The sequence below is a fragment of the Podarcis tiliguerta genome (genome assembly GCF_965153285.1).
Source record: "Podarcis tiliguerta genome assembly, chromosome: 8".
Lineage (NCBI taxonomy): Eukaryota > Metazoa > Chordata > Lepidosauria > Squamata > Lacertidae > Podarcis > Podarcis tiliguerta.
In genome coordinates, this window is record NC_139541.1 from 52,439,429 (window position 1) to 52,464,882 (window position 25,454).

General features: G+C 51.1%; 1 protein-coding gene across 1 annotated transcript in view; it reads right to left on the reverse strand.

Annotated features, from left to right (window-relative positions):
• Nucleotides 1-262: 262 nt before the first annotated feature.
• The window catches only part of BCAR1 (BCAR1 scaffold protein, Cas family member), a 38,670-nt gene continuing 13,478 nt past the window's right edge, over nt 263-25,454 (reverse strand). Inside the window, exons 2-7 of the mRNA XM_083452853.1 lie at nt 12,177-12,812; nt 5,572-5,718; nt 5,306-5,413; nt 3,674-4,813; nt 1,638-1,727; nt 263-1,133 (exon numbers count right to left, since the gene is read on the reverse strand). Of these exons, the coding sequence (XP_083308979.1) occupies nt 612-1,133; nt 1,638-1,727; nt 3,674-4,813; nt 5,306-5,413; nt 5,572-5,718; nt 12,177-12,812 (2,643 nt within the window). The 3' untranslated portion in view covers nt 263-611. The remainder of the gene's footprint in view (nt 1,134-1,637; nt 1,728-3,673; nt 4,814-5,305; nt 5,414-5,571; nt 5,719-12,176; nt 12,813-25,454) is intronic.

Here is a 25,454-nt window from a genome sequence, read left to right on the forward strand (position 1 = left end):
GGACTGACGCTCTCCCCTGTTTTGGACATGCAAAGTTTTAGACCAAATTGCTGCCTGGTTGACTACCCTAATTAGACACACACATTCTCTCTCTCTGCTTGTGGAGCTGATCACCTTCCTCCTGTGTCGACTGAACAACCTGGGCAAATTCGTTTGCTGGCATCCCAAGGCTCTCCCACAGATAAGGGCACTGATGTAACCATGGCAAGAGAAAAACACACCCACACACCCACACCAATCTTTCTCCCGTACCCCTAATTGCTTGGATTCTATGTCTCTTTATTTGATTTAAATAGTGCTCATTATCCAAACCATTTCAGAATCAAACAGGGTGTGGGGGAGGGGGAAGGATAACTATTTGCCTTCCACCACCTTCTCCCCGGTTGCCATCAGGGCCGTCAAGATCCTCCCTTGTGAACCACATCAGGCACATGGGAACCACTGGCAGGAAGGTCCATTGTCTGTGGAGCATAGAGGGAGGGGAGGGAGCAGCCAGCCCACCAACCCAGGAGAGTCTGGATAAGTATTTACAGCTCATTTGCAGTGTTTGGGTGGGTGGGTGTGGATCGTCGGCAGGCCTCCCCCCGCCCCTACGAAGCCAAGGGTGGCCTTCACATGGCCGCGAGCTGCCCCAGCACCATCCGGAACTGCTGCGTGCTGTTGGCGAGCTCGTGGACCCGTGCCACCATGTCCTGGGCAGCGGCGGGGGAGGGGTACTGTAGCGCGGCCACCTTGGTGGTGGCCACAATCTCCTTGAGCATGTCACAAAGCAGGTTGCTGTAGTGGGTGACCTTGTGACGCACGTCCTGGGCCTTGGCCTGGCGCGAGAGAGTGTCCCCGATGAAGACCAGCTTGTGGGCGCTCAGGATGACGAACTTGCTGTGCGCCACAAAGATCTTGGGGGGCTGGTTGGTGCTGACGGCCGTGAAGAAGGCGTCCACGGCGTTGGTCAGGGTGGTGAGGTTGGCCTCGCACTGCTCCAGGTAGAAGAGGAGCAGCTGCCGGTCGGAGGGGCAGAGGGAGGCCCCATCCCCGGCCCGCACGTGGGCGTAGTGCTGCGGGGGTGTCCAGTTGGACAGGTCGTTGTCGATGGGCCGCGTGACCTCCTGCTCCAGGCGCTCAAACTGCTTCAGCTGCGGACAGGGGGGGGGGAAAGCACAGGGTGCTCCGTCAAGCAAGGGTGGGCTGCCGAGGACAAATGACTCCCCCACCCTTCCTGGCTTGCGACAGAATGAGCCAGCTTCCTCCCCGCAGGGTTACATGGGCTTTGCCACTGGGATGTGGTGGCATCCTGGCAGCCACAGATCCATACAACCCGGCCCTACCGTTAGGCAGTGTGAGGACGTAGACTCGGGCAGCGGACTTTTGAAAACAGTGAACGGGAGGTGAAGGTGGAGAGGCAGGAGTGGAGAGTGCCACATGGCCTGCCCTGCTTAAGCTACCCTGACATCCTTTACCATCAATGGCGACCAAACATTTTTGGGCCACCGCCCCATTTGTTCCATGAACTCATCCCCAGTGCCTGCTACCCTGCCAAAAGCATTACAGGCGATGACCATGTTGTGCATGCGCCATTGACATGTGCCTGGCAAATGCCTTAGTGGTGGGGCTGGACCCAGGAAGCCCACCCTACTCACCTGTTGCTGCTCCAGGTGCCCCTTCCCTTGCCGGATGATGTTGCCCCTCTCAAGCAGCTCCTTCTGGGTTTTCTCAAACTCTTCCTTTCCCTAGTTGTTTTTTAAAGGGGTGAAAAGGAGGTTAGTGCGGGTGCAACCAGAGGGACAGACCCACAGCACAAGGAACCCAGCTTCATCAGTGCTAGAGCATCTGCTTGGCATACAGAAGGTTCAGCCCCCGGCACCTTCACTTTGAAAAGGTTCTTGGCCAAGGCATCCAAAAAAGGACTCTTCACCCACCTGGCTCCCTCCAGATGTTTTGGAACTGCAATTTCAATCAACCCCAGTCAGCACATCTGGTGGACACCTGGTTGGTAAGGGCAAGTGTAGGCAACACTGCGCTACCTGGATCAGTGACTTGATGCAAAAAGGCATTTCCTACCTGCCCATTTTTCAGCTTTCCACCGCTGGGGAAGGGCCATACCCCAGTGGTTCAAGCATCTGCCTGGCAGGAGGAAAGTCCCCAGGTTCAAACCTTGACATCTCCAGGAGAAGGCTCCCTTGCGAGTCTGGAGCACCAGCACCCATCAACAGAGACAGCCCTGAGCAAGACAGCTCCATGATCTGACCTGGCAAAAGGCCACCACAGCTCTGAGAGCCTCTCCCTGGCAGGGACCAGAGACAGCACTGGAGGTAGTTGTGTGCAAATTTCAGTGCGGTAAGAGTGTTAGTCTTCTGCAGCAAAACCAAACAAGAGTCTTGCAGAAGACATGTGACTGGTAGGCACACTCATTGGTTGAGCTGAAAGATATTTTATCGTCTGAGGCAAAGGAGACAAGGGCAGCTCCTGCTATTCTACATACAAAAACTGACTAGACCAGCAGCTGGAACATACTTCAGCACTGGTAATGGGGCAGCAGCCTTTACAGCCCCCGAGGGCAGCAAGCCTCTGGGCACATCTGCCTTGGGCAGCTGCCTCACCCTGTCTCATGAAAGGGCCGGCCCAGATTATTCGATTATAAAGCTGCAGGCAGGGCCTATTTTTTTTAAAAGCAAAAATATTTGTGCAGGGCCCAAGAAACTTCAGAGGCTTTGTATATTAATGGCAATACTTAACCTAAGGCAAAGTGGGTGAAGAGCAGAGAGAAGGGGGCCTTCCTGCTTCTGCCACCTGTGCTACAAAGCTCCTTATCTAAAACAAAGTCAATTTTGGAGGTCTTAATTTTGCTGGTGTTGATATTGACGTATTGTATCCTTGTTTTTAGATCTTCTTACGAATTACGTCAGGAAGATTTAATTTTGCTGTTTATGCTTTGATTATGTTTTCATTCACTGCTTTGGTTATATTCTTGCAATGACGCGAACCTTTACATGTCGTAAGCCGCCTTGAGCATGGCTTAACGATGAAAAGGTGGCAGATATATAGACGATGATAATGATGAAAAAATTAGCCTGGTGCCAGGCTTTTAAAATATAGAACTACAGTGGTGCCTCGCAAGACGAAAAGAATCTGTTCCGCAAGTCTCTTCGTCTAGCGGTTTTTTCATCTTGCGAAGCAACCCTATTAGCGGATTAGCGCTATTAGCGGTTTAGTGGCTATTAGCGGCTATTAAAGCCTTAAGGGATTAGCGGATTAGCTGCTAAAAGGCTATTAGCAGCTTAGTGCCGTAGAAAAAGACATTTTCGTCTTGCGAAGCAAGCCCATAGAGAAATTCGTCCTGCGAAGCGCATTGAAAAACGGAAAACCCTTTCGTCTAGCGGGTTTTCCGTCTTGCGAGGCATTCGTCTTGCGGGGCACCACTGTATTATATTCTGGCTGGATTTCCCAGGAGTGTGGCTTGGGGGCTGGAACCTAGAAAGGGGTCTGACCCCTGAGGATGACGGGACTTTGGGAACAGAGACGGAGGACCTAGCGAAGCCCGCCCCCCCCCCACCTGTCCATCTTCCCCCGGTGGTGGCTTGCCCCTTTGGAGGGTCTGTGTGTGTTATGTGTGTGGGCACTCTGCCCTTCCCCCCCCCACAGCACACCCCTCCTCTTCCCCGCCGCCCAACCCCACCTGCAGGTGGACGTAGTCATAGTCTTCCATCCAGCCGCCCTCGCTGTTCTCATACTGCCCCTCGGGCGAGTCCTGGGTCAGGAACTTGGGCGGAGAGGGCAAGGGCCGGGACTGGATGCTGCTTGCCTTGTCAGCCGGGGTGCCGTGGGCGAGGCTGCCGTCCCCTCCCAGGGAGGTGGGGGGCACCTTGGTCCTCCGGAAGAGCAAGGAGGCGTTCCCGTGCAGGAAGGAGGCCAACTGCTTGGTGTCGTCCGGCACCCCCCGCGAGTACATTACCAGGTGCTCCAGGTCGTCCGGCGGGGACCCCGGCTTGCCAGCCACCAGGGCGCCGGGGGCCCAGCCGCAGCCATCCAGAGCCTGGCTGTGCCGCAGCAGAGCCTGGTACACGTCCTCCATCTTCTGCACCTGCTTGCTCAGCTTGGCGTAGAGGGAGCGGTCCGAGGCCTGCGAGGCGCTGCTCACGGCCGCGCGGGCAAACTCCAGCAGTTCCCGCAGCGCCCCCCGGACGCTCTCGGCCGCCCCCTGGATGCGGGCCGCTTGCACCTCCATCTGCTCGGGGCTGCGCCAGCTGCCGCTGATGAAGGACATGAGGTAGGAGACGGCGGTGCCCACGTTGCCCTGGAGCCGGGCCAGCGTCTCCATGGCAACGTCCTGGTCGAGGTGCAAGTCCCTGTCAGGGGCCTCCTTGACGGGCACCATGTCCAGGGAGGAGCTGGAGTGGTTGCTGCGGGTGCTGCCTGTGCTGGAGGCCGAGAGGCGCTTGCCGTCGCCCGCCTTGCCCTCCCGGTCCACCTGGGGCGGCACGTCATAGATGTAGTCGCCCTCCCCGTCTTTGCTGCCCACCGGCAGCTCCCGCGGCACGTCATAGACCTCCTGGCTCGCCAGCTTCCTCAGGCCGGGCGGCACGTCGTAGATCTCCTGGGCCTCGGGAACCCCTTTGCTGGCGGCCGGAGGTACGTCGTACACATCCTCGGGCAGGTAAGGCTCTGCCGCCGGCGCGGAGGGCTGGGCAAGGATGAGTGGGTGCCGTAAGGGATCAAACGGCTTGGCCTTGCAGAAGACGGGGGGCACGTCGTAGGTCTCCTCCCGCGCGGGGCCATCGGGGACGTCCTTGCTGACCGATGGGGGGATGTCGTACACCTGCAGGAGGGTATTAAAGCTGGCGTTTAATCCAGCAGCACATCTGTAGCCCCCTCAGCTTGTAACATGATGCTAGTTCATTTCTGGGCCCCATTCAAGGTGCTCACTTGGGCCCCAAAGACTGACATTTCCCCTAAAGACTGTCTAAGGTGCCCAGATTGGTAAGGGGGTGCCCCTCTTGGTAGCTCCTCTGCCCTCAAGACGCTCTGGGGCAGGGTCTAGCATTCAGCTTTTTATTTCTTAACATCTGTGGTCATAAAACTGTTTCTATTAAGTTACACAATAAATCAATCCTATGCTTCAGAGAGTGTACTTGGTGGGGTGGGTGTTTCTTGGCAATTTTTGTTTTGCCTCCGGGTCAATCGCCTTCTACTCTCCTGGGTCAGAGTGGCTCTCCTAAGCACTAGGGCAGCCCCCCACCGCAGCCCCTGCCACTGAAGATAGAGGCCCTCCCCACTTCCACGCCTCGGAAACCCTGCATGCCATACTCACCACCTGCAGGCCTTTTTCCACACTGGGGGGCACATCATAAATATCCTGGGCATGAGCCAGATCCCTGCTGTTGGGGCCCTTGACTGCCAAGGTGGGGGTGTCATATACCTGGCAAAAGGAACAAAGGAGAGCAAGAGATGTTAATTGCTAATGAGTTTGAAACCCATTGAGGGCCGGTGATTTGGAAGCAGAGGTTTCACCACCAACCCACATGCGTGGGCCCCATGCCAACCAGACTCCCCCCACTTCTAGAAGGCATCACTCACCTCCTGGCTACCTTGGTTCCCCAGTAGACCCCTAGTCGGGGGCACGTCATAGATCTCCTGGAGGTGGCGGGGAAAGTCATACTCATCCTGCTCTCCTTTGGGGGAGTCATAAACGTAGACCTGACCCACACGCGTGGGGACGACAACCTGCACGGGGGGAAAAAGAGGGGTGGATGAGACAAAGTTTGCTGAGCTAGGCAGGTGGGAACCTGGCTGGGAAAGTCACAGGTCTGACCTCCACTTGCCCGAGGCTAACTCTGGGGGCCCCAATGTGTCTGAGATATTGCAACATCTCAGGCTCACCTATTGCATTCACCAAGGATCCTTTCCTACCCCCCCCCCGCACTTTTAGGGGGGTTGGGAGATGCCCTAAAGACTAGCTCAAAGTCACCCCGAAAAGCCAAGGGTGGGGGGACATCAGCGCCCCTCCAAGCATTCAGCCGAGTCCAATGCACTATCCAGTGCCCTGACCTCTTCGCTGCTTCCTTATGCCCAAATGCTGCTGAAGAGCTTTTTCACGCTGGGGCGAACAGTACTGGGAACACACCACTGATCCAACAAGCTCTTCCCTAAAAGATGCTCCTAAGTAGCCTGTGTGTGTGTGTCACATAGGATGCAGCTCATCCTTTCCTCCAGCAGAGGGCGCTGCCTGCCCACAGGCAGCCCCCGTCTGGAAGGAACCTCCAGGCACCTTGCAGCAGGAGCCCCTTCTCCAGGGGAGGCAGGGATGACATCATGTTCTATTTCTGGCTCTGAGCAAATGAAGGGCTTTGAGATGAAGCACAATGTGCGCTCATTCCCTCATGGGCGGCCACTTCTGGAGGCGCGGGGGGGGGGGGAGACGAGGGACCCTGCCGCAGACGCCTTCCCGGCTGCCGCTAGTTTGCAGGGGGGGGGGGAGTGCATGCATAGAGAGGCATCGGAAGCCAGAGGCTGCAGGAGTCTCCAAGCGCAGTCAGAGTGCAATACAACGAAAACGTGGAATTCCGCTACAAGCTTAAGCAGGAATGAGTCTTTGCGAAAGCCGGCTCTTGCTAACTAAATTATAACAATGCACTCAGGCTGCATTATTTATCCTGCTTCTGATCTGCCTGGGGTAGGGTAGAGAGCTGCCAAAAGCACTGAAGCTCAGAGAGGAGGCAAGTTGCCCCCGCATGCCGTAAGAACACAAGAAGAGCCTATTGGTCAGGCTCATGGCCACCCAGGTGCCTGTGGGAAGCGGATAAGCTGGACCTGAGCACAAGGGCGATTTCTCCCCTCCTGCGGTTTCCAGCAACTGGTATTCAGAAGCATTGCTGCTTCTGACCTTGGAGGCAGAGCAGAGCCATCATGCCTAGTAGCCACTAATGAAGACTCAGCCCTCCTGGAATGGGGACCTCAGAAATGGCAGGTGGGTCAGAGAGGGGATGGATGCAAAACATGGTGTCTGCAAAGTCTGGTATACAGAAATTAGTGAGCCAAAGCACTCCTAAGAACATAGGAACGCAAGAAAAGCCCTGCAGGATCAGGCCCATAGCCTATCACATCCAGTATTCTGTTCCCAGGTACCTGTGGGGAAACCTGCAAGCGAGACCCGAGCACAAGGGCCCTCCTCGCTTCTGCAGTTTCCAGCAACTGGTATTCAGAAGTATTGCTGCCTCCAACCACTGAGGCACAGACTGGCCCTTTGAGCTGGTAGCAGCTGATAGCCCTCTCCTCCATCATGAATTTGTCTAATCATTTTCTAAAGCCATCTAGGTTGGTGGTCATCATTTCCTCCTGTGGGAGCGAGTGCCATAGTTCAACTATGTCACTTTTCAACCACTTACCCCCAATCCCAAACTCCACAAATGACCCCAGGCAAAAGCTGGCGGCAGCACCACCAAATGTCTCCATAGCAAATTTGCAACCTCTCCCATGTAATACCCCAGATCTAAAGTCTCCCAAGACACTTTGGATGCTAGTATCTACAGATCTGACGCTTTGTAACAAAAATTAAAAGAAGCAGGAAAACCAACATACAATTAGCAAGTTAATGAGATGCTCATGAGGGTGGGAATACGCATTTTACAGGTTTTCAAGCCAACAGAGCCTGCCAAGGACTTCAAGATTTCATCATGCACAGCCCACGTATTCCAAACACCACAGCCATAAGGTGTGGGAACTTGTTTTGTTTGGAAAAGGGAAAGTGGTGGTTCTCAGGATGGCAGCCATCGAACCAGAGGTGTGCTTGATGTCATCGCTTCATACCTTTAGGAGAACCTTCACTTATGGTCAGTGGTCAAAATTCCCCAGCTGTTACTGGACTACAACTCCCACCACCCCGATCCCTGGTCCTGCTAGCTAGGGAGGATGGGAATTGCAGTCCAACAACAGCCGGGACGACCCAAGTCTGAGAAACACTGGTCTAGAGTGACTGACTAGGACCTGGGAGAGACCAGGGTTTGAAATCCCTGCTTAGCCATGAAGCTTTCCCTTGATGACCTTGGGGACAGGCACTGCCCCTCAGCCTAACCTAAAAAGGGCAGAAGACCCCCTGCATGCTACCTGGAGCTCCTCAGAGGAAAAGGTGGGATATAAATGCAATATGTTAACGTGGCACTGCCCTGAAAAATGGAGATTTTCCCGTGGCACAGAAGCAGCCAGATGCTGCAGCACAGGTTTGCCCAGAGTGGTGCCACTCGCACAGCACCACCGTGAGCCACTCCCCCAAAACACACACAAACACACCCTGCATGGTACCCCTTTGGCCTGCCCTCAAAGGCAGGAAAAAGCAACAAGGTCACCGGCGAGGAAGAGGCGTGGGTGGGGACCTAGCAGGCAGGCAGGCCTGGCCGGCTGCCAAGTGAGAGAAGCTTTTTTCCTGAATCATTTACTGCTCTGCCAGGCCTGCTCCATCCGAATCTCCTTCAAGGTCAGCCAGCAGCAGCAGCAGCAGCAGCGGCTACTTAACGGAGGACAAGCATGCCGGGTGCTTTGCCTACTGCCGACACACAACACACAGGGCTACTCGTCTCCCTAGCCCAATTCTGTCTGCACAGACTGGCAGTGGCTTTCCAGAGATTCAGGCCGCTAGAGCCTCATCTACCTGGAGATGCCAGGGATTGAACCAGGGACTGTCTGCATGCAAAGCGTGAGCTGTGAGCCACCTCCTAAATATAAAACAAGGACTGTATCTAACAACGTTCGGCTCAGAGCAGACACACGGAAATTAACAGACCCAGGTTTGTCATGTCCTTGTTTGCCTTCAGTTGGCTGAGGAAGGCAAGGGGAGCAAACAGACTAACCAGAGAGCATTTTCCCTGGGTTTTCCCAGGTTGGTTGGTTGGTTTTTGCTTTCGGGAGTCGAAATTCCATGGTCAGGAATGCATTGGAAACTTCCTCATAGGAATCAATGGAAATCGCCATCAGGTTATGCAGATGCTTGCCTAAGGAACGATTTCCGGGGAACGCCTTGTGTTTGTAAAGCAGGACCTGTGTGTACTAACACTGGATACAATCTCAAGGTTCCAGTCCTCAAGGTTCTGAATGAAGCTGGGGTTCAGGTATGACACAGGAAGCTACCTTACACTGAGGCTGTGTACACACCATTCGTTTAAAGCACATTTCTCCTCCCCAGCCCCAAAGATTCCTGGGAACTATAGTTTGTTTAGAGCGTTGGGAACTGTAGCTCTGCGAGGCGTAACTACAACTCTCATGATTTTGGGGGCAGGGATAGTACATGGTGTGTACACAGCCTCAGTCAGGCCGCTGGTCCACTTAGCTCAGGATGGCCCACTCTGATGGGCAGCAGCTCTCTCTGGGGTTTCAGGCAGAGGTTCTCTACCGGGGACTGAATCTGGGAACTTCTGCAGGCAAACCAAACGATCCAACCCTCTGCTCTACCCTTGCACTGCAAGACCCCACATTTTGATATGGCACTCTGGGAGAAACCAAAGGCATCAGCCATGCCTCCTTACAAGAGCCTTGTCCGTCTCCAATCCAGAAACAGGCTTGCCCAGGAACCAAGTTGAGGGAGCCTCAGAGATGGATAAGGAGGCCTCCCACCCAGAGGGAGGCCATTTCCTTTCCCAGGGAGAAACAGGAAACCGCTCCTCACAGCCTGCTGCAAACCCCCCTCCCCAGGGGAAAGCCATGCTGGAGCACACACACGCCCCTGTCTCCACCCTCCACTGCAGAGGGAGGCAGCGGAGGCAGGAGGCAAGGCTGCCTTGGTGCAAATCTCCAGGAAGCTCTCTGTAAAGAATGCAAGCACCAGCACTTGGGGGCAGGGGAAGGCAACCCAGCCCCAGCAGTCCAGGAACACTAACTGCCTCTGCCCCCGTGCAGAGAAGCAAAGAGCTTTTAAAAGCAGACGGTAGGTTGACTGCCACAATGGGGTAGCTGCTGCCTGCCCACAATGAGCAAGGCAGGCTGAAAAATCCCAGGGCATCTTTGCAGTCTGAAGCGTGGCTGCTGGTGTTGCAAATGGATTTGTCTCACCCCTGCAGGAACCCCCAGGCCAGCAGAGCCAGCAGGGTGCAGCAGGAGCCAGGCTTAAGGCACTGCTCTATAGGCTGGCTCCTCTGGTGTTCAGCCGAAAGACTTTTGTGTGTGAGTGTTCTATTGCGGTTTTAGCAATTCATGCTTACCTACCAGGATAAAAATATTTTAAACAAATTAGCTAACTGCATTGCTTAGCTGTGATTCCTGCACTGCAGGGGGTTGGGCTAAATGACACTTGAGGTCCCTCCCAACTCAACAATTCTATGACCACCAACCACCCTTTGCTACAACTCCCTGGTCCCCAACCTCTACTTTAGCTAAACATAAGAATGGCTTCTTCTGCTTTCCCCCATTTACCTTTCTCCTCTTGCCTCCCCTATATTAAAATATATCTTGTAAGTCCATTGGGGCAGCGGACTGTAGTCTTGAATGCCATGCACATCGGCTGTGTTTCCTCGTTGTTCTTCTTTGAACGGCCTCCCCCCATTCCACATTTATGCCCACCCACGTGAACTCAACGGGCACCGTTTGACTATGAGCTCCGTGGGACAAGGAGCTTCTTTGCGTCTGTTTCTCCTTGTATGTGTCTGAGGGGCAGCTGATGTAGCCCTCTCCAGATGTCACTGGGGCCCCCAGCTCCCATCCGCCTCTGGAGACAGCCTGCCCGATGGTCAGGGTTGATGGGAGCTGGAGTCGAACAACCACCTCTGAAGGGCATCATACTGGACACCCCTGGCATGTGAGGCTGACCAGATAATTCATAATAATGGACCCCGTGCAGAAGAGGCACTTTCCTCTCGGCCGTGAAAAGCGCCCAGCTCAGCAACCGCTAACAAGGAACCATTTATGCCCCTTTCTCTTTCTCTGTGCCAAAACTCGCAAGACAATGCCTTTACAGCCACTTTACTACCACTGTCTGACTGCAGGAATAAAAGCAGAGTGGTGGACTTCTCCTGGGAGCATCATTCCTGCATCTGACTCTCTGCTCTCGTGCTAAACCCAGAGGGGGTGGGGTGGGGAGGAGAGAGCTGCCTCTGCCTATTCACAACGGAAGCCAGTGATGGGCAAGAAACCAGCGGCATCACTTAACCCACCTTTCCTTTCCCCCTCCTCCTGCTCTTCCTCCTAAGGGGGTTTCAACATTTTAAGACTTGATTCTGCTTTTCTTAAAATTAAAAGGGGGGGGGGAGATAATCTACTTTCATTTGCATAAACACACAAGTGGCAATTTAAAAATAGATCAGACAGCTCTCCTGCAGCGTGAAGGGAAGTAGGACAGAATACTGAATCAGTGCTTGATTTGCTGGCCAGTGTGCCTGTCAAATGCATTGCAAAGCTGCAAGGCAGAGTTGGTCCTATTGGCCTATACAAGCAATCACCCGCTGGCATGCGGACAGGGCATCCTTTCTTTATACCAGCCTGCCATCCTCCAGATGTTTTGGACTGCATCTCCCACTAGCCCCACTCTGGTGCTCTGAAGGAACATTAGAACATAAGAACATCCTGCTGGATCAGGTCAACAGCCCATCTAGTCCAGCATCCTGTTCTCACAGTTGCCAGCCAGATGCCTCTTCTGGGAAGCCTGCAAGCAGGATTCAAACGCAAGAGCAGCCTTCCTGTGGCTTCCAGCAACAGGTATTCAGAATCACTGCTGCCCAACTGTGGAGGCAGAGCATAGCCATCATGGCTAGAAGCCATCAATAGCAATCTCCTCTTATGAATTTGCCTAATCCTCATTTAAAGCCATCACTGCCTCCTGGGGGAGAGAGAGTTCCATAATTTACCTGGCTGCCTGTCTCAAATCTTCCTAAATTCAGCTTTACTGCATGTCCACAGGTTCTAGCAACGGGAGAAGGGGGAAAACTTACCCCCACCCACTTCCTCCATGCCATGCATAATTTTATAAACTATCTTGTCTCCCCTTCCTTGCCTTTTCTCTAAACTAAAAATCCCCAAACGCTGCAACCTTTCTTTAGAGGGGAGTCGCTCCATCCCCTTGATCGTTCTGCTTGCCCTTTTCTGAACCTTTCCCAACTCTTCAATATCCTTTTCGAGGCTAGGCAATCAGAACTGTAAGCAGTACTCCAAGGGTGGCCACACCATAAACTTGCCAAGTGAACAGGTGCCCTCCAGAGACTTACCTTTCCTTGGGTCTTTGGGGCTTCCCATCCCCGTCCATCCAGCGAAGGAGGCACCTGGTAGATGTCCTGCCCCAGCCCTGCGGGTGCTGGAGGGACCTGGTAAATGTCCTGGGGCGGGCTGGCCGGTCCAGCTGGTACTTGGTACACCTCCTGGCATTGAGAGGGGCTCTGCTTTGGGTAGGTGGGGGGCTGCTTGCCCGGGGGCGACTGGAACTGGCCCGCGGTCACTGTGCCCTGGTGGAGGGGTGCCCCCGGGGCCTTGTTTGGCGCCGGCACCAGGTAGACATTGTCCTCTTGGGGCAGGAAGGAGGGGTGCATAGAGGTGTACTGGGAGGCGGGGGACGTGGTGTAGCCCCCTTGGTGAGTGTAGGCCAGGGGGGTCTGCCCCGTCGGTTGCGGCGTCTGCTGTGGTGTCTGTGGCGTCTGCTGCGGCAGCTGCTTCTTGTCGTACATCCCCACCAGGATCTTGAGGCGGTTGCCGGGGACGATGCCCTGCCGCCCGTGCAAGGAGCAGAGCCACCAGCCATCCAGCCCTTGCGTGTTGCGCTCCAGCACCGTCATGATGTCGCCCTTACGGAAGGAGAGCTCGTCCGGGGACTCGGCCACATTGTCGTAGAGCGCCTTGGCCAGCACGTTCTGCAAGAGAGGCAGAGAGGAGGGGAGTTAGGGCGGCCAGCAGGGGGTGGCAGAGGGCATGGGGGGGAAATGGAAAGACAGCGGGTGGCAGGGCACCAATGGCTGAACAGTGTAGAGAGAGGTCAGCAACTGGCACCCCCCCAAGCCATAAAAGGTGGCTCCCAGAGGTACAATTTGCAGTCAGCATCACATAAACCGTACTCAAAAGGATCACCGGTGTGAAGTGTTCACAGAGGAGCCGTACTCACGCCATAAATTTAAAACACCATGATACCACATTAAACAAGACACGGTTTCTCCCTCTCCCTAAGAATTATGGGAGCTATAGTTTGTTTTAAGGGTGCTGAGAGTTGCTAGGAGGCCCTTATTCCCCTCGCAGAGCTACAATTCCTAGAGTTCCCTGGGAAGAGAGATTGACTCTGGGAACTGAGACTCTTTCAGGCCAATAGGGGTCTGAAACTGCTTTAAATATACAGTGCAGACAGGGCCTGGGCTACATTCCATCCACATCAAAGTAAACGCTTTCTACACACGTACGCATCTAGGTAAGCACAACTGCACTTCAAGGACACATTCCAGCCAGGCAAAAACATTTGAGGGGGCTGTGGAGCAAGACTGGCGGGGTGTGTGGCCTGGGAAGTGGGGAGTCTCGGGAGCCAAACTGAGAGGCTGGGGTGTGGGGGCTGCATTTGGCCCTCGGTCTTGCGGTTCCTCACCCCTGGGTTAATAGAAAGAAACATCATGTGGGGAATCGGGGTTTCCCTTTATATCCCTTACCAATTCCCAAGTTGCTTTACAATCCATCCCTCTTCAAAGGGAACTCTGGGAATTGTAGCTCTGTGAGGGGAATTGCTGGCCAGCAAATCAGGCTGAACTACAGCTCCCAGAATTCTTAGAAGGCAGCCACGGTCACATTCACACCATGCATTTAAAGAACTATGGCGCCACTTTAAACTGTTGTGGCTTCTCCCAAAGTATCTGGGAGGCCCCGTTCCCCTCCTAAGCTACAATTCCCAGAGTGGTTGAACGATCAACACCTCTTCACAGCGTGCTCTGGGAATTGTATAATTCTGGAATGGAGGGGGCTCCACATTTCTTTGGAGCAGAGGCATTGATGAAGGGGATGTTAACTCCCCTCAATGTAATTCGCCTGCCACCCCATCCAGAAGCTGTTAAGTAGACCTGCTGAGGGTGGGTGGGGCAGCACAGGTATATACCACATATGGTCCCACGCACCCCTGCCCATTGCACCTACTCTTTCCAAATTAAGACTAAGGAGACACCCTCACTGCTATAGCCAAAAAGGGTTGGCCTTCAGAAGGACGTGAGGGTGCCCATGTGACTGCCCCAGCCCAGCTCATGCAAAGATCTCCTTTGAAGTGGAAAAGGAAAGTAATTTATCAATGAGCAAAGGTCACTGGGTGGAACGTCCCAGGCAGGACTCTCCGGTCTGTATACAGAACTTGCCTGGTGCCCTAGTAAGAAGAAATGCTCCCTCTTTTACAGGTGAAATTAGTTGGCTCTCCCCCTCCCCACAAATAAAGAATATGAATACACATGGGGGAAATGGGTTAAAAACAACAAACCTGGAGCTAGAGACTTGTGTCGGCCTATTTATAAAAAGCGCTGTTTGCAAACAAAATGACATGCCTAACCGTTGAGCAGGAGACGAGAAGCTTTCAGAAAAGACACCCTGCGCTGAGACGAATATACACACATCTGTGCCTTTTAAAAGAGAGCAAAGGCAATGGAAATGATGTAAGATTTTAAAAGGACGCAAAAGAAAAAGAAAAAAAGTTAAAGACTCTGGGTGATTTTGAACAAAGCAGGAGACACACAAGCAAAGTGGAGCTGCTTTGAGAAGAAAGGCCAGTTTACGGTGCAATGCCAATGCATGTCTACTTGGAAGTAAGTCCCACCGAGTTCAGTAGGACTAAGTGCACACACAGAGGCCTACCTGGAAGGAAGTGTCATTGGACTCAGTGGGGCTTATCTCAGAGGAATGGATGCTGCAGATTCCAGCTCAAACCAAACTAATCATTCAGGGTTGTCCTTCTCCTCTCCCTCCCGCATGCCCCGCTCTCTCCTTTTACCCCAACTTTCTTTGCCCCACTCATATGGGGAAGAACCATAGCTCAATGTCAGAGTCTGCCTTGAATCCACAAGGTTCCAGGCAAGGCTGAGCGAGAATCCTGTTAAAAGTCCTGCGGAGTCGCTGCCAGTCAGTGCAGACAATACTGAGCTCAATGGACCAATGGCCTGGCTGGGGATAAAGCAATTCCTGTGATCATTTGCTCTTATTTAAGTTTAAAGAATGCAAAGCAAATAAATAGCAGCAAGTGCTGCTGTTCATTAGCCGGTTTCTTGTTCTTTCAGATTGTGAAGTGTTCCAAACCCAACAACAGAGGAGGATTTTATCAGATTTGCCGGCTGGCAGACCAGCTAAGGGCCTGGGACCCTCCTTCTAGCACAAGCAAAGTCTCTCCTCCCCACTTCTCCTCTCCTGGGCAGGAAGTGCCAGAGCTGTGAGTCAACCAGAGAATTCCCTTTGTGCGTCCTGCTACCCTCCACCCCTCCCACAGCAGCAGGACACACAGAGATTCAGAATTTACTTCCAAACATAAGTTTCTACTGGAGCCCCAAGGAGGTGGTGGAAGGGGGAAGCCAGCCTCTTTTGAGTCTCGATGCCAGTCTCTCATCGGTCTTTCCCAACCAGTGCCCTCCAGCTGTTTCGGACCATGACTGCCATCAAACTGTGCTGGCTTGGAGTTGATGGGAATTGTAGTTGAAAACAGTCAGAGGGCACCAGATTGGGGAAGATTTCATACCTTCCAAACTATGCCTGTTTATAAAAAGGTAAATTACAGGCTTTTCATTGCGGTCTATCAATCGCTAGCAGGTGCCAACCCAAAAGGGACACCCTTAAAATATACTAGGAAAAAACATTCCATTTCACATTTTGGTGCTGGATCACACAACAGATTTGCTACTTCTGAACATCACTGTTATGTGGAAGTTTAAGCTTCAGTATGGCATGCCAAGCAGTAACTCTGCAGAATGAGTTACCGTCACTCAACTCCATACTTAATTCTTTAGTGAGATGCCAGTCTACAGATCTCACCAAACTGCCCTACCTACTAATTCTTGGCCCCTTCTACATCTCGCTCTCAGTTCTAAGTCCCTTCATGCTTCCTGTACTGCGTTTCCTCCCAGGAGGCCGAAAGCACATTTCCCCCCAGCAAGATTGTTTTGTTTACAACTAGTGGCTGATTGAGGCCCCTTAAGCAAAGAATGAGAAGAAAATGTTTTGTACGGTTTTCAAAGCCCAAGTGGGCGTTCACAGAAAACACAGGGCAGGGAAGGGGGAGCTGTCTGCGGGACAAGAGAAAAAGAAGGGTGATGGCCGAGTGGCACGGCACAAGCTTTGTAAGGAGAAGGTGTCAGGTTCAATACGCAGGGTCCCCAAGTAGGGCTGGGAGAGACCGATCTGAAATCTCGAAAGAGAGCTTTTGGCACTCAGTGGAAGACCAGGGATTCCCAAACTGCAATTAGTGGACAGGACCACCAGCTTCATCCAGGTGGTCCACCGTGCTTCTGTGGATTTCTGGCTGAAGACTGGAGAGAGCATGCCCATCGCATTAAATACTCGTACCAACTTTTACTTGTATTTTATTGCTTCTTTTATTTCTCACGTTGTGTTTTATTATGTTGCAACTTGAATACAATAAAACACAATTACCTAAGAAATAAAAGAAGGGAGGGGGAAATGCAATTAACATCATACAACATCTAGCACAGGGCATTGCAATTGCTAAAGAATGGGCAGAGGAATATCATTAGATGGTCAGCCCAGACCATCTAATTTCAAGTGTTCCATTGGGGTGAGAGAACTTGAAAATTGCTGGTGTACTCTGTATATACCAGCTCCCTATGTTCTGAGGACTCTATGTGTTCTTGCTGTGGCCAAAAGTCAGATCCCCTCCCATCCAACTATCCGCCAATGAAAAAAAGATTCTTTCCACCTTTGAGTTCACAGGTATGTGGTGTGCTGACAGCCACCAACTCGGCTATACAGTTGGCCGATGCCAGGGACGGGGAACCTGTGGCTCCCAGAGCTTGTCGGGACTTCAACTCCCATCAGCCTCACCCAGCACAATCAATTATCAGGAATTGTGGCGGTTGTGGTCCAACAACATACAGAAGGCAGCAGGTGGATTCCAATCCCTGCTTTATAGCAAAGTAGATGTGCGGTTGCCACTTTGCATGATGGTGAGACATGTTTACATTTCCCTGTGTCGCTGCTTTTGGAACGCACCATGATGGCCACCGACATGGATGGCTTTAAAAGAGAACTGAACAAATTCATGGAGGGCAAGGCTTTCAATGGCTACTAGCCACAATGGCTCTGCTCTGCTTCTGCGGTGGGAGGCAGGATGCTTCTGAATGCCAGTTGCTCCCCTCCCACCACAGGAGGGGAGAAGGCTCTTGTGCTTGAATCCTGCTTGTGAGGTTTCCCAGTAAGGCATCTGGTTGGCCACTGTGAGAATAGGATTCTAGACTATAAGGGCCATTGGCCTGATCCAGCAGTCTCTTATGTTCTTTCCCTAACTGAAGTTCTAACCTTTCCCCTAACCCTTCCCTTCTCCCTTTGCAATTGTTGAATGGAGATGAAGGAAGAGCACAGATCTAAAAACGATGTTCTGTTAAATCTCTCGGAGTGTGGATAAAACCGCCAGCCTGGCCTTGCGCTGCTCCCTATACGTGCTCTTTTATGGGGCTATTATTTGATTGCTTATACATGGCACACCCCTTTTCTCTTCCAACCACCACACTGACCACAGGGTGACTGTGCAAGACAGCTTTTACTGCCATGCTAGGATAGGCTGAGGGAAACCCTATCCTAGCATGGCAGTACAAATTTGATGCTGCCTTCCAGGAATTCAAAATATTTTCCAGGCCTGCCCAAACTTTACCAGAAGAGGCCCTCCTGGAATAGGAGACTGAATCCGAAAGCTAGGATACTGTAAGCAACAGGCTCGACTTCCCACCCTCCCCAAGGGAAAGAGGCGGAAAAGGCATCTATGGAAACGGGGCCTCAGATGGACAGATATGTTGCAGAGGCTGGGGGGGGGGGGGAGGCAGAGAAAAGGAAGAGTTGCTGCTGTTAACAGCGCTAAATGCAACTATGGGGCATCTGGTCAGGCGCTGTTGCAGCCCCACAAAAATACTGGCTATGCCACAAACACTCTCCACATTACTGGGGTTGCATGGGTTCCTCTGGCGCAGAACTGCACCTAACAGCACAATGGCACTTTTTTTTTTTACCACAGTGGTTCCCAAAGCAGTTTACAGTAATATTATATTATATTAATAGGCAGGTCATGTTGCTTTCACAATGACAGATCCCAGTGGAAGCGCGGGAATTGGAAAAGAGCTTTCCTGAATATTGTTATTGTGCTGATTTGAGAAAATTCCTCGGAAATCTGGCCCAGAGGTGGAAAGAAGAAAGAGTCCCTACCAGAGAGGAATGGCAAACTAAACTGATGGACTACGCTGAAATGGCAAAGCTGACTGGAAAGCTCAGGAGCCAAGAAAACAAAAACTTCAGGAAAGAATGGGGGGAAATTAAAATTTATTTAGGAGACCACTGTAAGCAGATGAAAACATTAGCAGAATTATTATTACACTTGCAGTGTAATATAGATAGATATAAAACATAGATTACGATACAATATGCAGTTGAAAACATTGACATTAGGACCCACTGAGGGGATGGAGGGGGGAAGTCATGAGATTCAGAGAAATCTCTGTATATGGAAATGTATTTGTATATGTTTGAAAAACGTTTATGTTTGAAAAATGTGTATGTTTGAAAAATCAAATAAAAAAGATCACAAAAAAGAGAAAATTCCTCAGAAACAAGCCTCCCAGTGAAATTTCTCTTTGGAGGGCAGCCTTGCACCTTGGAGCAAGCATCCTCCCCCCCCCCCCCCGGCTGTTTATTGCTTGGGCTGGAAGGACAGAGCAAGGCATGCCAGGTCAGATGTGCCTCTGGGGAAAGGAATGCAAGAAAACAACATCTAGGTGGACAAGACCTGCCATGCACACCACAAAGAGTAACCTTACTCCGAAACCTCCACAGAAAACAGTAAGCTTTTTTGGGGGGCGGGCCTCCGCCACTGAGCTGTGACCCTCTTCTGGGTTTTGAACAAGGGATGTCCCCAACCTTAGTTTAGGAAGCTACAGGTCCCAGAATTATTTGAGGGAAGATGTGGCTGTTTAAAGTGGTACAATACTGCTTTAAATGAGGCCAAGCATTCAGATAACTAACCATTTAAAAGAGTTTTTTGTTCGTTGCCTTAAGACAGGTTCAAATAAATGTATTTCAAATGTACACTGGTACTTCAGGTTAAGTACTTAATTCATTCCGGAGGTCCTGAAACTGTTCTTAACCTGAAGCACCACTTTAGCTAATGGGGCCTCCTGCTGCCGCCGCACCGCCGGAGCAAGATTTCTGTTCTTATCCTGAAGCAAAGTTCTTAACCTGAAGCACTATTTCTGCGTTAGCGGAGTGTGTAACCTGAAGCGCATGTAACCTGAAGCGTATGTAACCTGAGGTATCACTGTATTTCAAACAAATAAAAACAGAAAAACAGGCATGCTATCCATGGTGCCCAACCAACCTCACTCCCTAAAGCAGCTGTCACCAACTTCAGATGTCAACGCCCTCCAGATGTTTTAGACTACAAGTCCCATCAGGCCCAACCAGGTGCTGATAGGAATTGTAGTCCAAAGCAGCTGAAGGGCACCAGTTGGTGGAAGATGCCCAGTAGAAAACAAGTCATGAAAAAGGTGGAAGACAAGACTAATTATTTATTGTATTCATATCCCACCTTTTTCTCCCTCTCATTTAATCCTCACAACAATCCTGCAAGGTAGATTAAGCTGGGAGGCCATGGCCTTCCCTTTGTCTTCTCTAGCTGGAAACACTTTGCAGGGATGAAGGAGTTAAACCTCACCTTCCCTCCAGTCAGAGGAATGCATGATTAATGTAGCTTTAAAAAAATACTTTTTTAAAAAAGGCAGCAGGAAGCCGTCCAAAGGGCCCCAGTTGCTCAGATAGGAGTTTGATTACAACATAACGCTCATTGCTCACGCAAAGTCTTACTAAATGGGCATCTTGTGAGCTCATACACTGAAGGGGAAATTACTCTGAAAGCAGATGACTCACTTCCATCAAAAAGTCCTTTAACGCAGGGCCCCCATTTCCGGCTGAGCCTTGTCCTAAAAAAGACCAGCCCTTGAACCAGTCTAGACCTTAGCCTGTCCCACTCACCTATGGTTTGGGACACAGGCCTAAAGGTCAATAAAAACGTGCTGTCTTGGGGGACACACACACAAACACCACCAACTGGTTTCACTGAAAGGAGGCCAAGAGTTGTCACTCCAGAAGGGTCTCTGAGAGGGCTCACCAACATTTCAACCCATGATTTCAACAACAACGAAACGTGGGAGAGTACGTGACTGGCAAGGGATATAAAAGGAAATCCTTATTCCCCACATTATGCTTCTTTTTAGGGGTGAGGAACCTCAGGACCGAGGGCCAGAGGTGCCCCCACCCAGGCCTCTCAATTTGGTCCTTGAAACTTCCCACTTCCCAGGCCACACACCCCGCCAGCCCTGCTCCAGAGCCCCCTCGATTGCTTTTGCCTGGTTGGATTGTGTCCTTGAAGTGCAATAATGCTTACCTAGATGTACATTTATGTGTGTAGAAACATGTGACTGGAATGTAGCTGAGATCCTGTCTGCACTGTCCATTTAAAGCAGTATCATACCACTTTAAACAGGCATGACTTCCCCCAAAGAATTATGGGACATGTCGCTTGCTAAGGGTGCTGAGAGTTATTAAGACACCCCTATTCCCCTGAAAGAGCTACAGTTACCAGAGTCAATCCCTCTTCCAGGGAACTCTGGGAATTGTACCTCTGTGAGTACCTCTCTCAGCACCCTTAAAACAAACTGCAACTCTCAGACTTCCTTGGGGGAAGCCATGCCTGTTTAAATTGGTATGATACTGTTTTAAATAGATAGTGCAGACAGGGTCTAGGCTACATGCCAGCCACATAAAAGTAAAAGCCATGACTGTTTAAAGTGGTATGATACTACTTTAAATGTATATTTATAGATTCCACCCACTTTCATATCTGGCCCCACCAACTACTGTCATGCAGCCCCAGGAAGGTTCCCTATGATCGAACGCGGCCCTCAATCAAAAAAAGGTTTCCCCTCCCTCTGCGCCACAGGAAATTCTTAGTCCAATCTTGATGGGAGACAATCTGTCCCTTCCAACCAGCATCGAGATAACTTTTCAGAAACAGAGAGACAAAGCGCTGCCCAAACTGAAACTATGAATGCAAGATAGAAAACTAACAGCAGCATTGCAACACAACTCTCTGGATCTTTACTTGTAATTAAAACCATTCAGTACAGTGGGATTTACTCCAAAGTAAGTGGACAGGGGGTTGCAGCTCTAATGAGATTGAGAAAATACTGCTTCACAGACAAAGTTAAAAGCCCTTCACAAACATCTCAGAAATCCCCACAACAGCGCTGTAGGGTAGGTCTGCTTTGCAGAAGGAAGCTAGAAAGAGTAGTTTGCCTGAGAATTAAACATGAAGAGCAAACTAGAAGTCTAAACTAATGCAACAATAGCAGTTGGCTTTCAAGAGTGGAAATTCATAGTCCCAATATTATAATCAAAAGGACCCAGGAAGTAAGGTGATGCTAATGACAGACCAGTTTCTACTCCTTATGTTGGGATCTTCCTTCCTTCAGGACTTACAATGTGGTTCTCTCTACATAATCTTCGAGGAAACTAGTGAAATTGGCATTAAGTAAAGTGGGCTCTCCAAAAAGCTCCATTCACCACAAATAGCAGGCAGAAACTAGGATGCACAAGCTCTTCCCAACCAAAGAGGAACAAAGGATAAGGATTATTTACTTTCTGCTCCAAGGGCCGAAATGTACATTCCACCCAGGCCACTAAAACTTGCTCAGGACAGCTGCTTCTCTAGGCAAAAGCTGACTGCTCCAGGTACAGCGTCAACGCAATAACGCTTGGTCCTTGCAACATTGTCGTTGACAGTTTATTGTCTTGGCTGCAGGCCATTGCAAAACAGAAGTATGCATACAGCAGACAATAAAGCACTGTACCACACGAGCAGCCAAATAAATGTGTGCCAGTCGCTCTGCAAAGGCAAACAATTGAAAAGCTGGTGTTTTGCACAGTCTTAAAGCGGATAAGTTATGGAGCGTGCAGTCCCTGGTTCAAACATCCCAAATGCTATGAACTCATTACTTCATGCAAAAATGGCCACCAGCTTGGGTGGCTTTACACAGATTTGTGGAGGAAATGTTGGCTATGTTCTATCTCTAATGTCAGGGGTAATAAGGAGAGCCTGCTGGATCAGGCCAATGGCCCATCTAGTCTGGCATCCTGTTCTCACAGCGGCCAACCAGATGCCTGTGGGAAACCCACAAGCAAGATTCAAGTATCTATATCCCACCTTTTAGTCCAAGGAGTTCAGGGTGGATGGTTCCCTGCCTCCTCATTTACTCCCACAACAATCACATGAGACAGGTTAGGCTGAAAGGCAGTGACTGGTCCAATGTGACCCGGTGAGCTTCATGACCAGGTGGAGATTTGAATCCTGGTCTCCCGGTCTAACACTGTAACCACTACACCACACTGTCTCTATAGTTTAAAGTGCTATTCCAGAAGCTGGGAAGGCATGTACCACTCCCTAGAGTGGACTTCTCTAACCTGGGGCCCTCCAGATCCTTTGGACTACAATTCCCATCAGCCCCAGTCAGCACAGTAGCCACACTTCCGTCACCCCAGCACCAAAATGTCATGCTGGCTATGACTGATGGGAGTTGTAGACCAAAGCATATGGAGGGCCCCAGGAGGCATTGATATCTGGACCAATTAGTGAGGCAGATGTTCCCAAATGTGTGTGTGTGTGTGTGTGTGTATTGATATCCTACGTGAAGATGTTTGTCAGTAATGCCAAACACCTTTCTGAAGAGACCCTAAAACCTGCACCAATAGAGTCAAATTACAAAAAAGGAGATTCTAACTAAATATCAGGAAGAACTTTCTGACAGTAAGAGCTGTTCGACACTGGAACAGAAGGTGGTGGACTCTCCTCCACTGGAGGTTTTTAAGCAGAGGTTGGGTGGGCTTCTGTCATGGATGCTTTAGCTAGAAGTTTCACACAGCAGGGGTTGGACTAGATGACCCTTGGGGTGCCTTCCACCTCTACAATTCTATGAAAAACTCTACTTCTAGGCCATTTCATTTTAAAATCCTTTCATCCAAGGTCCCAGGATAGATGGTCCTTCAGCTAAGGAGGCATATCAGAGCTTGCTTAGGGAGCCTTGCATTTTGCAAGAAACCCAACCATATACCTAGCCACTACTGTTGTGTTTTGAAATATCAGGCACTGCTTTTCCTGTGCAAACAGCACCCAGAGCAGGGTGAAACTTGCAGAGGTCATGGGGTGGGTTAACCCCTTCCCTGCCCAGCAACTCTCCTTTATAGCCACTCATTTCTCAGATAGTGATCCAGACCCACGTTTGCAGCTAGGCAAGAGCCCTAGCAAAGAAAGGGGGCAGCTTGCAGCAGAAAGGTTAAAGCTGGGTTCCTTCCATTTTCCCCCTGCAAGTCAACCCCCCACCCCCTGAAACTTTACACTGGAGAAGCAGAAACTTGGGCAGCAGGTGGGGGTCGCTTTTTCAGAGTTATGGGATGGGAACACAATCCTATGGGACACAGACCCACAGATCACAGCAAATACACACACACACACACACACACACACACACACACTACCCTTTCTTTCTTTCTTTCTTTCTTTCTTTCCTTCCTTCCTTCCTTCCTTCCTTCCTTCCTTCCTTCCTTCCTTCCTTCCTTCCCTCTCTCTCTCATTCTGGCCTGGGGAAGGCCACAGTGAAGAAGTCAGAGGGCCACCTGTGGCTCCCAGGCTACCCACTGGTGACCCGGGGTCTTTTCAATGCCCAAGTAGAGGCAGAGGACACTGTTCCACCCTCAGGGCAGCTATTTGAAAACAGCCAATCCTGTTGGCACACACTGGGAATTTCAGAAGCGTGCCAACCACAACCGCTCACTGACTCTAGCACCAGTGATTCAAAGGCTACTGTTGAGTCGCTGTGTAGCTGTGGAATCCGCCCACTCGGGTACATCAGAGATAAAAGCTGCAAATATTGATATGAGCACTTCAGGGAGTCATTGTTGCACTTGGCCCCACTCCAGTTCCCATCCCTTGACCTCATAAACCCCCGAGGAGTGTGGAGGGAGTTGGGGGGGGGGGGCTCAGCCCATGATGACGAGCAGCACAGCTTGCCTGGGAGGAGATGCTTGCAACTCAACCAGGTTGAAGCCATGACCTGTGATGCCAACCGGGCATACCTACATCTTACCCTTTTCAAGCTGGGCACCGAGAGTGAGGGGAAAGGCAGGGAAGGTATGGGAAAAGGCAAGGTTTGCACACTTTTTTTCTGCTTCAGGGAACTCTTTCTAAATCAACCTCTCTGTTAAGAACACCCACACACCCATCATCTGCCACAGCACCCTTGGGAGTTGCAGAAGATTTTGGAAGCATTCCAGCAAAGGAGTGGGCCAAAAGAAGTCTGGGTTCTACTGGCGGATCACAGGAGTATGCCAAGTAGATGGGTATTTGTTTAACCATTTACAGTGGACGGCCTTAGTCCACTGGGGGAGTATCTGCCTTGCACAGAAGGTCCCAGGTTCAATTCCGAGGCAGAGCTGAGAAAGACTCTTTCTGAAACCCTGGAGAACCACTGGCAGTAGGTATAGGTGAATCTACAGGGCCTTGAACTGGCTGCAGGAACTCTGCGCTCCCCCCAGTGAAATGCACACCTGTGACGCCACTTTAGACACACTTGATTTATTTGCTGCACTTCTAGAGCACTCTTACTGAGCTGCTCACTAAGCTCAGCTTCTAGGCAACCCAAGGATTCTGGAATGGGAGTCCATGTGGGGCAGGAGATAGAAATGGGTGGACTTGAGAACAGGAGGGCCAGATTCAAATTCCTTATCAGCCTTGAAAACCTCAGAAGCCAATCTCAAACCACAAATTGCCCGGAGTGCTCATCTTCAAAGGATGTTGAGCAATGGCATAAAGAGTGGTCTATCCCAAGCCAAGACGCTGCTCTTCCTAGATGGAACCTTCTGGGTGCACAGCAGGTGCTCAGCTCCTAGTGAGCTGGTGCCCTTCCCCAAGCATCCCTCCAGATGAGTCGCTGCTGGTAAGTAACTTCCCAGTGCATTTGCATCCTCTGGGATTGGACGCAGACACCCAGCAGAACACTCTCATACTCAGAGGCATTTTTGAGCACCTTCCAATCAGGTAACACACCCAGAAGATTGACTCACCAAGAAGTGGGGAGGAGGCACTACCCAGAGGAGCTCTTTGCTGGGCATGGGAGACTGAGGTGTGCGCCTCCAGTCGCAGAAAACAAAAAAAGGTGTGACTCAGAAGTTTAAAGAACACCATGCAAAATCTGAGCAGAGCAGCCAAGTCAAAACAGCCCTCCTGT